General features: G+C 32.7%; 2 protein-coding genes across 2 annotated transcripts in view; both read right to left on the bottom strand.

The window, feature by feature from the left end:
- The window catches only part of LOC138123857 (uncharacterized), a 28210-nt gene extending 15520 nt beyond the window's left edge, over positions 1-12690 (bottom strand). Inside the window, 4 exon segments of the mRNA XM_069038693.1 lie at positions 1926-2199; positions 9170-9217; positions 12563-12638; positions 12640-12690. Of these exon segments, the coding sequence (XP_068894794.1) occupies positions 1926-2199; positions 9170-9217; positions 12563-12638; positions 12640-12690 (449 nt within the window).
- A 783-nt stretch (positions 12691-13473) lies between these two features.
- On the bottom strand, positions 13474-15281 carry LOC138122680 (UDP-glucosyltransferase 2-like). The gene is made up of 4 exons (XM_069036934.1): positions 14966-15281; positions 14117-14914; positions 13851-14070; positions 13474-13800 (listed from the first exon to the last, which is right to left on the bottom strand). The coding sequence occupies exons 1-4, from the start codon at positions 15198-15200 to the stop codon at positions 13521-13523; spliced, it is 1533 nt and encodes a 510-aa protein (XP_068893035.1). The 5' UTR covers positions 15201-15281; the 3' UTR covers positions 13474-13520.
- Between the last annotated feature and the right edge of the window lie 62 nt (positions 15282-15343).

Below are 15343 nucleotides of genomic sequence, written 5' to 3'. Positions count from 1 at the left end.
AAAAAATAAATAGCGAGATCTCCTCGAGGCTATGATTAAAATAAATAATAAATAAAAATATAAAACCTAATTTTTGTTCCCATATCGCCTACTACGTGTTTTGTCAAATTGTTTACGTTCATTAATTTCAACTTTGAAGAGTAAAATTAGTAAAATAAAACTGCTTGTCGTTCGTTGTTCAAAAGTATGCATTACATAGTCTTATTAATGATTTATTTAAAAAAAATAAAAATTCGCACCAAATCTGCAGTGGATCATAAGTTAACAGAGGGTATAATTTTTACCATGCAATTCCCAACAGCAACAGTTAAAAAAACGCATAAGAGGTCAACCAGAAACTGTGGAGGAATTAAGGGCAAGAATAACACGTGAAGAAACTTTCAAGATCGCTTGGGACATTGTCTAGCAGTCGAAGGAAAACACTTTGAACATGTCTTTTAATAATTTCTGTTAATTTGTTGAGTTATTTGTGCGTTAACGTTTTATTTTTTTTAATAAATAAATGTTTACATGTTCTGCCTTCCAAAAGCTAATTAATTTAATCATAGCCTCCAGGAGATCTCGCTATTTTTTAAATGAAAGTGACAAAAGTCAAAACTGGAGATGGTCAGGTGCTGGTTGAGCCGACACGGACGCTATTCTGGCGGCCGCTCGACGTACTGTTATTCCGGCGCGCTAGAAAATATTTTTTTCACAACTTTTTCGACAGTTTAGGATATTGAATTGTAATCTATCCGATAGTTTAAAAAATCTTCAAACTTTGTTCCAAAAATGGTTTGAATATTTTCATCAGAACAAAAGTTAACAGGGGGTATAAGTTTTACCATGCAATTCCCTATGGCAACAGTTAAAAAAAATGCACTGTACGTGTCTCGCACGGATAATGAAATAATCACAGACGTTCCAGAATCTGAAGATCAAGACGAACAAATACCTGAAATCAATGAATTTTTATTTTGGCAAACGCCAGATGATCTTGATGATGAGGATGATGACCCTGAGGAACAAGAGGAAAATTCTCAAGAGGAATTCCCGAATTCATAAACTCTGATGAATTCAGCTCATCTATACCGTTCGATCCAGATCATTAGGGTCCGTCTACGCTACAAAGAGATCAAAAAGAGTAAAACAGTAAACTTCTACTGCATCGTGGACTATGCCCACTGGGGACACCACATAAAAAAAAACGCACCCTATTGCTCTACCTCTGTGGTGGTGAGGAAAAGAATAAAAAATACAAAAATAAAAGAAATTCTCGATTTCTACACGCTGTAACTATGAAACTATTGATCTGACAAAAAAACATAAAGAACAAAAAATGTATAGAATTGCATGCTCTACATTTTCTATAATAACTTAGATAGAGGTATCTCGCACGGATAATGAAATAATCGCAAAAATGTGATTTTGTACCCCTATTCTCCAGTATGGCGGGGCGAGCGGCAACCCCCCAAGGTCGCAAACTCAACAACATTAATAATATGCCTGATAGAAGATACCTGCCAAGTATAAACTTTTCTGTACCTATTGCAAGGTAAAACTCCCTATTGATTGGACTAATTGGCTAAAATTCAAATCTAGATTGCTGCAAAATTTGAATTTCAGCCAATTACAAGTAAATGAGAGAAAAAGAGAGAGAGCGGTTATTAACATCGACATGTTATTAACGGACAAATGCATGAATATTCGCTGTCGACTGTTGGCTGAAATTAAAATTTGGCAGCATTTTGATTGGACCAAATTTATGAAGGCAAAAAAATGAAAAAATCACAGAAAAACTGAAATTTGCATTTGTTGTTTTTCTGTGAGTTTAATTTTTTTTCAGGAAATAGTCTACCACAATATCCGTCGTGCGGATTACAAGAAATTTTTTGTAAAACTTTTGGGGACACCTGAAAATTCATTATGTTGGTTTTGTTACTTACTTGACTTCCGCGGATGATTGTGCCATGAGCCAGTGAACATCATGTGGTATTCTTGTCCCTATAGCTAAAAGTTGGCCTATGTGGCAACTTCGAGGAAAACGAGGTCGTTTTGGAACTTGTCGTGTCCATTCTCCGACTGCTAATAATTCAGGGAATTCGCTAATTCGTACTCGTCCTCTTGGTCTACTCAAACCCTTATCTGCAAACCAGGCCAATGTTGAATCTTCGTATAAGACAAACCATTCTTCAGACCAGTTTTTACAAAATAGGCCGCCTAAAAATCAAGTGAAAAAATACGTAAACATCTTTCTGGAGATAATTTATTCGTCGTCCTGTATGGCGGGTGCTAAGAAAACAAATACAAATATTTTGACTGGCAATAGAAGTTACCAGTTTAACTTTTCTTTATAATAACAAAATAGCAAAAATTCCTCCTTTAGCAGATATGTATGTAATTTCAAAATAGATTACGTCATTTCTTGCATTACAGCTACGATCGTAACTGTGTTGACTCCAGTTTGGAAAAATTGTTGTAAAAAAAGTTGGCGAGTGAGTCCTATTAATAGTCAAAATATTCGCATTGATTTTTAATACCTCGCTATATACCGGGTATCAACCACCAAACCTGGCCATAGGCACATTACACATACAGGGTTATTCTAAATGATTGTAGTCGAAGTAGGCGTGAAAACTGAATGTAAAATTTATGGTTGCCGCTCCACATAAAAAAATCATCAAAATGATGTGTTAAATTGGGTGCAAAACAACTCAATATTTTTAAAATTGATTGTAGAACAACTCAATATTTCTGGATTCCATCGTTAATTTAACAAAAATAAATAAAATCCTCATCACCGCACTTTTCACCTAAAAAATGACAGTGACAGCGACACAACTGACAGTTCACATGAAAGCGGCAAAAACCTAATAACATGGGCATGGCCTACTTCGACTACAATCATTTAGAATAACCCTGTATTAAAATAATATATGAGTTGCTACGAAATATATTATTGTGTAATGTCATATTGACAGCTATAATTATCATCTGTACAAACAATGCCATCAGGAAACTTTTGATGTAGGTAACGTAGAAAGTAGAAATACTTTTGAAATTTGAAAAAGGGAAGAACGATCACAGAACAGTATTATGTTCAATTATTATTGGGCAAATTTGACGAAACAATAATATGTTTCATAGCAACTCATATATTATTTTAATATGTGCAATGTGCCTATGGCCAGGTTTGATGGTTGATACCCGGTAGATTTTACAAAGTGATAAAAAAGAAAACAAATCAGACCGGGCGTTGCAAATTATGGGTCATGTTCTAGCGGAACCCTATGCAAATAAGCGTTCGATGCATGGCCGTAGACAATTTGTGGTCTCAAACGCCATACATATACAGGCTGATTCACGTAGCCCGTTCATTAGAAACTTTCTGATTTCCCCAAATCATATTAATATGAGAATTGGTAGTTGACTATAATCGATTGATCCAAGTTCAAATGAAATATTTCAAAATGGCGGCACTTCCGGAAATACCAGAAATCGACGCCATCTTTATTTTTTTAAATAGAAAGGCCTCATTTTGACTACACATTTTGATTTTACGTTAAATTTTGAGTTTAGAGCGTCTTTTTGTCAACACTTATCTGTCATCGTTTTTGACCTATGTCATCTTTTTTGCAAAAAAGCGAGATTGCAGGGCTTCATTAACAAATTTATAACTCTTGAACCATCTGAAATAAATAATAGATTTTTTTAAGTTGAATTCCTAAAGACCTGGCCGATCTTTTCCGCTATTAGTGAAATTTTTTAATGTTTCATACGCCTACTGAAATTTTTCAAAATTGCTAATCAAAAAATGTCAAAAACTTCATTTTTTTAAATGGCAACCACCATTTGTGACACTAGATATAAATGTAAAATTTAATTCTAAGCCTACTTTTATTAACATTATGTATGCCTATTCCCAGCCGTTTTGGCGTAATTTCGATTTTTTGAGTAAAATATTGTTTTTTTTTATCAAACAATTGTTTTATTTGAAATTTTATTCAAAAATCACATGCAATAAACAGTAAATAACAACGAAATAATAAAAAATAAGCAAATTAACAAAAAAATATTTTCAATGAATTCATTTACATACATTAAAATATTTTTTTGTTAATTTGCTTATTTTTTATTGTTTTGTTGTTATCTAATATTTATTGCAATGTTATTTTTGAATAAAAATTTAAATAAAACAATTGATTATAAAAAATAATATTTTATTCAAAAAATTAAAATTACGCCTAAACGGCTGCAAATAGGCATCCATGATGTTAATAAAAGTGGCCTTAAAATGTAATTTTACATTTATATCTAGTATCAGAAATGGTAGTTGCCATTTAAAAAAATGAAGTTTTCGACATTTTTTGATTATCAATTTTAAAAAATTGTAGTAGGCGTATGAAACATTAAAAAAATGTCGTTGATAGCGCAAAAAAGCGGCCAAATCTTTGGCAAGTCAGTAAAGTAAAAATAAATTATTTATTTCTGATGGTTCAGGAATTATAAATTTTTTAATGAAGCCCTGCAACCTCACTTTTTTGCAAAAAAGATGACATAGGTCAAAAACGATGACAAATAAGTATTGATAAAAAGACGTACTAAACTCAAAAGTTAACGTAGAATCGAAATGTGAAGTCAAAACGGGGCCTTTCTATTTAAAAAAACAAAGATGGCATCGATTTCCGGTATTTCCGGAAGTGCCGTCATTTTGAAAATATTTCATTTTAACTTGGAGTAGTCGGTTATAGTCAACTACCAATTTTCATATTAATATGATTTTGGGAAATCAAAAAGTTTCTAATTTACGGGCTACGTGAATCAGCCTGTATAATATGTATACCATACCTCATGAATTTTAGAGGTTGTAATTATAATTGTGCATTTTATTATTATCATCTGGTAACGCAGAAAATTTATAAAATAAACAAGAGCAACATTTTACATTCGTAATTTAAACAAACGCGACACCACTGGTAAGGAGATTTTTCGGTGAAATGTCAAAGAAACGTCAGTTTTAAAGCAACGGTGTTGATGTTAACCTCGAAAAAAAGTTTTCGATTTCTTGAAAGTTTACGGACGTTTCCTGTTATGATAATGATTTTTCGAAAGATAAGTAACCAATAAAACGAGTGTGTAGCAAGCATTTACAGGGTGTCCCCAAAAAAGAAGACGAGTCCATAACTCTGTTATTTATCGGAAGATTTTAATTATCTGTACATCAAATTAAATAGTTGTTAATAGACTACAAAATGGCCTAATAAATTCAAGTATAGCCCCATGGGCTTCAAGGGTAAACTGTCAAAATATTTTTTTTCAAATGGGATTACATATTTTTTTTTAGTAATTCTGATAGAGATTTTTATTCTGACAATTCCACTCAGAAAATTTCAACCAATCAACTTGTAGTATTTTGAATCATTGGACCAATTAGGAACGAATTACACCGATAATTTAGCATGGTCCTAAAATTATCGAAAATTTATCGCTGTAATCATCTCCACCTTCCAAAAATTATCGCTGTAATTTTCTCCTCCTTCCTCGAATTTTGATAAACTCATTTTGGGTCCACAGCAAAATTTTTGTTGTTTTCAACTACGTTAACTAACGCTTTGAGAGTCATAAGAATACGTATAAATTAAAAAAATTGTGTAAAACTTGAAAATGAAATTTTCCTTCGTGGAATTGTCATGCCGAATACAACTCGATGGTACGAAATTGCGGGAAATTTTTCTCCTCATTTTACTGGTATTTGTTTCTTAGACAATTTCCACTCGTTCGCTACGCTCACTTGTGGAAATTGTCGTCGAAACAAATACTCGTATAATGAGATCGAAAATTTCCGGCAATTTCGTACCCTCTCGTTGTATTACTAATGAAAATCGTACGACACTCATTAATGACCAATAGAAAAATTAGTTCACGAGCCATAACCATGGCAACAAAAAAATTTCTTGGAAATTTTTTGTAGGTAAACCAACCTAACTGTGATTAATAAGTGGAAATTTTTTCAGCCAATCAAAATCATTTATTTTGTTGTTGTCTTGGTTATGGCTCGTGAACTAATTTTTCTATTGGTCTTTAATGAGTGTCGTACGATTTAAAAATTTATAATTTAAGAAGCATAATGTCCGTGTCGTTGCGATTTTCTTACCGAATATGCCCTCGTGCATTGATTAATATCCGGAAATTTTATTCTCATGCATTTCCAAAACGCAATTAATACGTTTTAGAAATGCATTCGAAAAAATTTCCGGAAATAATCAATGCACTAGGGATATTATAAGTGAAAACAACAATGTATCACAAGTATACACTTAAATACCAAAAATTTTACCAAAAAAATGTAAAAAACGCTACTATCTGCGCAATCCCACATGTTATTATTTGTCATTTGTTTTTCCAGGTACCTTAATTTGGTTATTACATTGTAACGCAATGCATTTTGATAGCTTTTCGCTTGGTGCTCGTCATTTGTTTCAAAAGTTAGTGTAATTTTTTTTATGTGCAGTTATACTTGTGATACATTGTTGTTTTCAGAATTAAAATCTCTATCAGAATTACTATAAAAAAGTATGTAATCCCATTTGAAAAAAAATATTTTGACAGTTTAGTCTTGAAGCCCTTGGAGCTATACGTGAATTTATTAAGCTGTTTTGTAGCCTATTAACAACCATTTAATATGGTGTATAAAGTCCATTCAAAAATCAAAAAACCACCAACGTCGCATTTTCCTCGATAATTACTATCGGCAACGCTGTGTAGTGTAAAATTTGGTGAGAATTGTAATTTTGAGGTTAAGTGTTTATTAAATGTCTTGTTTTTCTGGGCATGTTTAAGTAAAAATAATAAGAATCAATAAATAAATGAAACGTGCTGCTAATAAAACAGTATGAACGGAATTCAGAGCAATTTAATTTTATTTTGAATCAAATAAATGTCATAATTTATAGTTACCAACATAGTATGAAAAAATATCTATCTAGGGTTTTTTAAATTTTACCAATCTAAAGCAACAGGTGATGGTTTTTTGATTTTTGAATGGACTTTAGATAATTAAAATCCTCCGATAAATAAGGGAGTTATGGACTCGTCTTTCTTTGGGGACACTCTGTATATGTGTACAATAAGACAGACGTTTCGATGAAACAAAAGATGAGGTAGTACTCTTGATTTGTTTTCTTGTTGATCACTGTGTACAACATTACACTTTATATTTAGCTTCAAACTGTGTTTATCTACGATCGCGTAAAAAGTAGGCACTTTTTGCACTAAAAATCGTTGTCAAAGTTGACGTTTAGAGAAACTGACGGAATCGTTCTCTAAAAGTTTTAGAGCACGATTTCTCGCTTTTATGGCACAGAACTGTCAGAATACAACAATCGAATTTGTTGGAAACATTGTTTAGGTTGCTAAACGACGTGGTTCTCAAACGACTTTGGTTATTCATGAAATATTAAACCAATGAATTATTTTATACAAATTTATGTTGAAACCGGTGTGATGATCTCACGATCGTAGATAAAATGTTGTAAGACATACGTGTAAAAAGTTCCTTTGTTGCACTCACATCTTTTAAAATACTCCCTCGTACCTCGGTCGTATTTTAAACCCGTTCGTGCAATAAAGGATAACTTTTTACACTTATATCTTAAATAACTATTATTACACTATTATAGTGACAGTCTTAGTACGTTCTAGGAAGAATGCAATCATCACTGTTATTTAATTTATTGGAGTATCTATTTTCAGAAATAACTTCATTACAAGAATTAGAAGAATAGTTACGAGATTGAATTGTTTCCGATATAATTTTTAATCAGCTTGTTGAAAGCTTTTTTACATATTATGTATCCTGTGTTCCAATAAAAACTCACTCGCAGTAAGCCATGACTGTAGAGATAGATAGACTGGTCATGTCGATTTTAGGATCATTGGAAGTAGTTCATTTGTTACTTACAAATTTTCATCATATTGTGAGTTGTGACAGATAACCTATAAATTTACTTTAGTAGTTCATTTCACATCTGGTATTAAGACATACTTCACTTTTGTCATGGCTTGCTGCGAGTGAGTTTTTTGTGGAACACACGATATAACGAAATCGAATCGGCATGAAAAATAAAGTGGTTCAGAATAATTATTATTAATGTATCGCATTTTATATTTACCTGCTGAAAGAGCAGCTGATTAATTTCAGCGTTAATTGAATTTATCATACTTCCTTCCTAAGAAAGTTACCAAGCTTTTGGCACATTATGTAAAAGTAATTTACCGTAAGCTGGATAATGTCATTAGACTAAAAGCTTTTACAATGCCGCCGTCAGCTTCAAGATATTGATAAAAAGTCTACAAAACCAAACGTTTTTACACTTGACAGGCTGAGACCTTCACTGTACTTTAATGCCTTTTCTATTGTTTCTAATAATATTTTCTTCCTTCCTACTATTCTACTAGATTTTCCCACAAATTTTATATTGAAATTATACTTTTCAGTTGGCGTTGTGGAATGTAACATCCGATCAATTTTTTTTTTTTCATTAAAGCTGTTGGGGCTAGTTTTATTAAATAATAACGTTCGTTTTGGACGAAACAAATTAAAACATTTAATAGTGTCAAACAAATACCAACATTGTTAGTTAATAGTTCTCCTACTCTACGTGGAAACTGTTCTTTGATAATGATTAACAAAACGTCTGTGCTCATTTAAGTTATTTATTACGCGTTGACACAATAATAATTTTGGAAGATCTTTTCTAAAAAAAGCTCAACGGGAAAGACAATATTTTTGTCATTCCAAGCTTTTGGCGTGCACTTTGGATTGTGTGATGGTAAAATATATAAATATTAGATTATTCCACAATAAGTGACCGTTATTGCATATTAAATTCAAGTAATAATATAATAAAGGATTTTTGAGGATTGACAAATTCATTTACCACCGGGTCCAGTGTGTCGTATATTTTTTATCTACATAGTACTTTAGAGTTTAGAGGCTCGTTTTTATTATTATTAAATTCCTGAAAGTGAAATACACGACAACAGCTCAATCAAATGTTGGTGACGGTAACTCATTGATCCTTTTTCGTTCAATTTCAAGTTAAGCCGTGCGTTTTTAAACCTTTTGTTTTTCCCAGCCGCCCTTTATCCATTTTTGAAACATATACTAAATACATACACACGTACTTACGTTTGTAACGAAGGAGATATCCACCCTTAACTTGTTTAGTTGTTACACCTAAAATTAAAGAGAAGGACTTGAAAACAATAGCATAATTGATGGAGTTTATTTGATCAGATAAATTCAATATTGGGTCGTTGCAAAAACGTCAATTTTTTTTTAAATGAAAATGATTTTCTCATTTTCTAATCGCTAGAAGTGAAATAGTTATTTATTTAACGAGTTCGTGTGTAATTTTGGCTTTTTTTGGCATGAGTGGACCAGTTTAAAACTCGAGTGAAACGAGAGTTTTAAATGTCCACGAGTGCCAAAAAAGCCCAAATTACACAAGAACGAGTTGAATACAACGTTTTTTTGTTCGACGAGCCCCTTAAAGGCTCCAAATCGCTAAAAATCTTTAAAATTAGCTTGACGTTTCGTTTTGACAAGTTGTCAAATTTATCAAAATCCGTTCACACAGGAGAAAATTCTCAAATTCTGACAGTGTCGAACAAAAAAAAACATTTATTGATCAAAAATTGGAGTCAGATTGATAGACATTTATCGGTACTATAGTATGTATGTAAAGTGTCTATAAAAGAACATATATCAAGAGTCCTGTGGAATTGTGCGGCTCTATATTTTTTTGGCCGAACTATGTCGAGTCATTGAAGCTGGCAAATTAGATGTCAAATGACAAATGTCAAATTATTAATAATTAAAACTTAGTGTCAGTTTGTGAGTTCGGCGTCTTAGTTGTTTTGCTTGTGATTTTCTTCAACAGTCTTATTAAGAGTAAAACGTTTTTCCGAATAAGTGTGAACCGTGAATACCAAAAACAAGTTAGGAAAGACATTTATTTTCGTACTATTGGGGACACGGAAAACTGGGCAGATGTGTCATTCAGTTGTCAAAATTTCTAAACCATACCTTAGCTACTCATAACCAAGTTGACAGTTTTTTTGAAAATATCAATTATAATGACGGTAAAGGTGCATTTACATTGACACTTTTTGAAATGACAATAACAGGCTGCCCAGGATTCCATGTCCCTCATTGTATGTTTACAGTAAGTAATAAGCAGTCTTTTTAGTAAACCGCAGTGGTTTTATCGCTAGAGCAAAACACCTTCATTGTGATGTCGTATTACCGAAATGGTACCCTGCAGAATGGAGAGTAGGTTTATTCTATAGATGCTTGTAAGGAAGAGTTTTTCGCAAAATTTCCAAATTACAACATCGTGGAAGCAAATTAATTCCACACATTAGAAGAATTGTGGATAGATTTGGGGCAACTGTTGAAAAAGGTAAAAGTGTAGGAAGAGTGAATGAAGAAATTGTTGAAGATTTACTCCAACGAATGGAACAAAGCTCAAAAATATCCCTCAGGAAGTTATCACTTCAGGCTGATGTACCACTCTTCACTTGTCAGAAAATTGTTAGAAAAAACCTGAACTTCTATTCACACAAAATCACTTCAAGAACTTCGACCAGGCAATTCTGAGAGGCGCTTAGAATACTGCAACTGATTTTTGAACAATTTGAATGATGAATAATGAATTTGAATAATTAAACAATTTAATTTTTTAACTTTGCTTGCAGATTATTAGACATCATTTTTTTTACGAAGCACAAAATTATAGAATATGGAGTTCAGAAAATCCACATGCATTTGTAGAAACCCGATTGCATCCTATAAAGGTTGGAGTATGGATTGCTGCCTCACGAAGAAGTTTAATTGCTTTTATTGTAAAAATCAAAGAACCTGTCATTAATGAAGTTACATAACTTCTGTTTTTCTATTTGGTACCATAATATGCTACAAAGCGGCAAAAATCAAATATAATCGAGTTTCACGGGACTCTTGATATATGTTCTTTTATAGACACTCTGTATATTGTAGTATGAAAAGAGTAGTAGAATAATTTAGCTGTTTATTATTTAAATGGTAAGCAACAAACATAAAATTAAACTTTGTATTAAAAACTAAGTTTTTTGGTTAAATATTGTAATTTTACTTTAAATGGTGAGTGGCCAATTTCATTAGCACTTCTACAGCGTGACAAACAATGACAGAGTCTGTTGGCAATGAAACAATTGAAAAATATTGGTATTTTTTGTCTCGTAATTGGCACTGAACGGATGTTCTAACTTGACATGACATTAAAAACATTTTTGGTTATATCGGTTATGTTTATGCTATTACAAAAATGAACCTTTGATGGTAAATTTCAAATTTGCCAAATTTCATTGTTAGAATCAACGGATTCAGTCATTCTTGATCAGGCCGTATTATATACCGTACTGTCGAAAAAAATCTATTAAGCTATGACTAGTGTGATTCAGTTGGCAGCGCTAATTTAAATATTGCTGTATTTGAAAACAGTCAAGCTTCTCTATTAGAGGTTAAAGAATTTAATAAGTATCTTTGATAACAGCAATATTGAAACTAGGGATACCAACTGAACTATGATAGTCATAGATTATTTGATTTTTTTATGGCAGTCTTGGCTTCATGTATTACGAATTAAAATTAATTATTACTATATAAATTGATCTGCATTAATAAAGAGTGTTCATTATTAAATAAACACCCGATATGTGTACATATTATGTCACGTGAATAATTTTAGAATAAAAATCTACTATGTATTGAGAAATTAAACCAATAAATACATATACAATTTTATACAAAAAATAATCGCTTTGCTTTCAATTTGTAAGAGGAAGTCGCTGGATCAAATCCAATTATTTTTTCGGTTCAGACAACCTCTTAACGCAACATTTTTCACAACATATTAATAACAGGATTGAGAGAATTTTGGGTGCTGCAAAAATTCTATTGGCGCAATTATACGAATTCATATAGATTTGATTACAAAAACTGAAATTTGTGTCATTCAGTGGGGTAAATAACCTTTGATTCCGGAGGTTGCGCAACTGAACTCCACCACATACCTGGTGACCTGAATGTTCGGTTATGATTGAATTAAATAAACTCTTTTTGCATATTGTTTTGGGATAATGTAATTAATTGGGGATTAATACCAATATTTTAACGTCAACAAACAATTCTTCGGTAAAAATATTTGTATAACAAAAATATTTGCATGACAACAAATATAAATACATAATTTGATTAGACTAATAACAAAAAAAATCAACCACTTAAAGTATAGAGTTCGTATATATTTATTGATTGCTTTTACATACATTTTTGTGAATTACCATTTGTACCTATTCATTAATGTATAATGTATACAAAATTTTGGAATAGATAACTGAAGAAATAACTTTTTCTCCCTTTCTGGCAGAAATTTTGTTTAAATTTTATTTTCGTATTGAACACGCAATGTAAAATTCGCTTGGATTACACATTTGTGGCAATAGATATTATGAGATTATAAAGATGAACGAAACTCACTATTTTGGTATTGTGCGTCTGGTAGGGGAGGGTGCCCACGGGACATGCACAACGTAAACATGTTGAGCACCGACGTAGCACTGTCTACGTTGCGACGGTTGGGGATGGACAAGATCACACCCAGACATGCGTCGGTTGCGCCACCGTCGCCGTCAAATTCCTGCTTTTTAGTTGTCAAATTAGATCATTCATTATCTTGTTTTTTGGGTAATTCTAAAGGCACCGCTTTTGTTCCTCCATTTTTAATGCACCCCAAAATATTTTCATATTTTCTGAATTAAACTGAAACTAAATTTGATACGATTGCTGTAAATTGATATTTAGAAACTAGTTTCTCCGGAACAAAAACTATTTTATCATATGTTACATACAAGGCTAACAAAGTTACACTTGAAGTAGTAACTTTTGTTTATAACGTGTTGAATAACATCCAATTTAAAATAATTCTGTTTCAGCTAATTTTGCTATTTTATTACAGTTTTTTCTGCATTTTGGATTATCTGCAGTTAATTCATACATTGATATTATTTAATTTAGGGCCGGTTTCACCAACGGCCGGCAGTTAAAGATAACTGTAGGTTAAAATGCTTCGTTACCGTAGTTACCTATTGTTACAACAATGTTTTCGTATATTTTAACCTACAATTAACTTTAACTGCCGTTGGTGAAACCGGCCCTTAGTAACTATTCCAAAAGTAAAAATATTCAATGGTTATTTCTTTTTTACCTAAAATTACTCACTTATAAGCTTGTTATGCAGTATACAGAAGTACACAGTATTTGAAAAATCAAACAATAAACATTATGATATATAATGAGAATTTTTTGCAGAATGTTGTATATGGTAGGTCAAGTCAAGTCAGGTCACTAATATTGTATAATTATGATTTTGTAGTAAATAACCCAAGAAATAATGTTTATATTCATTTATTTATAATTTATAAAAAAGTACGTCGATCTATTGCTTCTTTTCTTTTCTACTAGTAGGAAAAATCAAATTAATCAGTTTTCTAATAAGAAAACGTATTATAAATATTACTGTGCCCAGTAACATAATGACAAACAGAGCGACATCCAGCATGAGGTACTGATACCAAGCCAGATAACTTCCGGCATTCCTCAGATGTGGAGCTCCTTTATGTCGAATCACGTGCTCTACCCAAAACACTGCCGTGTCCATCGGCGACATCGGTTGATCATGAAGGAGTCGCGATCGCATTTTTGCATTTTCACTGTATCTGCAAAAAAAAATCTTTCAATCTAGTTGCGTGCTTCGTGAACATTTTACTTCGGATTGTTTAAGATCTCGTTCAAAGCTTGACCCAAAGTTTCTTCATTTAAATCGGACAACTCTAACTGAACCGCATATCCTGCCGCCACAGCGTTGGGAATATTTGCTTTCTGATCACCGAAAATTGGTACTCCTAGAACAGGAACTCCATGGTGCAAGGACTCGATTGTGCTCAACAGACCGCCATGACTTATAAATAGTTTTAAATTTGGATGGCCTGAAATTTTCTATGATTATGGGGCAAGGCTTGTTAACAACTTTACCAAGAATGTCATTTTGTGGAAACCATTTCCGAATGAGAACATTGTCAGGTTTATTTTCCAATTTGTCATTTTCCCACTTCCATAGAACCTTGTAAGGGACTTTGGCAAACGCCCTTAAAATTTCTTGTTGTTTTTCTTCTGGTAACAACACACTCTTCATATTAGATCCTAAACTGAAGTAAATCACTCCTTGTTTTGCAGCATCCATGTAGTTTTGCAGATCTTGTGGTAGCTTTTTTGGTTTTTGTACGTGAAATCCTCCCACAGGGATAAGATTTGGAACGAAGGGTCGTGCAGGTTCAAAACTGTAATGCCCGTTGGATAAAACTAAAGCTACCGTGTCCATTAACTCTTCGAAACTTGGAGGATTGTCGTAATACTTTTCCAAGAGATGTTGGTGGTATTTAGCATTGCTGTGACCAACTAAGTTGTAACCTATTGTCACCAGTCCATTAAATACTCTTTGAAAAAAGGACATGTTGGGAGAAAATGCCAACATTGCGGTGGGAACATAAGATGGCGGAGAAGGATTTCCTGTTATGTAATTAGCAAGATGGGTGGTTCCATGAGAAGCTATTGGTATAATGGGAGCGTCGAATAGCTTGCCAAACATTAAGATAGCACTGTTCATAAACCAGTCGATAATGATCACATCGAATTTGGTTCCAGAGTGTAAAAGTTTTGCCATTTCAGTGTGATTAAGTGTTAACTCGGTCTGGGCTCTTGTTAGCTCAAGTACGTCGTTGATTCCAATGAAAGTGTGCCCTTGGTTCATCTTCATAAACATACTCTCTCTTGCTAGTAGAAAAATTATTTTTAATGCTCTCAAATATGTTTAATAAATCTTACCCAATTGATCTTCTAGTATTCCGGTAAGATGTATGTCGGTATAATTTGGAAAGGGTTGGGCTAATGGGAAGGGACTAGCCATGGTAACGTTATGTCCTCTCCGGGCAAGTTCTTTTAAAAGCATTTCGCCAAGAATGTGATGGCTCTTGCCGGCATGAAAATACAATCCCAAAATGTTGGCACCCTGAACACAATTAAAAGAAAATAAAAAGAGTAAAATCAATTTTAAAACCATTTTGATTTTGGAACTTTAGAACTTCTAGACTTGCTCACGTTTTAATTACTAATCGTACAGGTACTGCAGACTAATATAAATTCAATACGTACTTGGACTGTGATAAGTAAAAAGGTTATTGCTTAATCTAAAGTGTTAACTAC

The sequence above is a fragment of the Tenebrio molitor genome, chromosome 2, assembly GCF_963966145.1.
Source record: "Tenebrio molitor chromosome 2, icTenMoli1.1, whole genome shotgun sequence".
Taxonomy (NCBI): Eukaryota; Metazoa; Arthropoda; class Insecta; order Coleoptera; family Tenebrionidae; genus Tenebrio; species Tenebrio molitor.
Note: the sequence above shows the minus strand (reverse complement) of the source record. Positions and strands in the feature narration are given on the sequence as shown.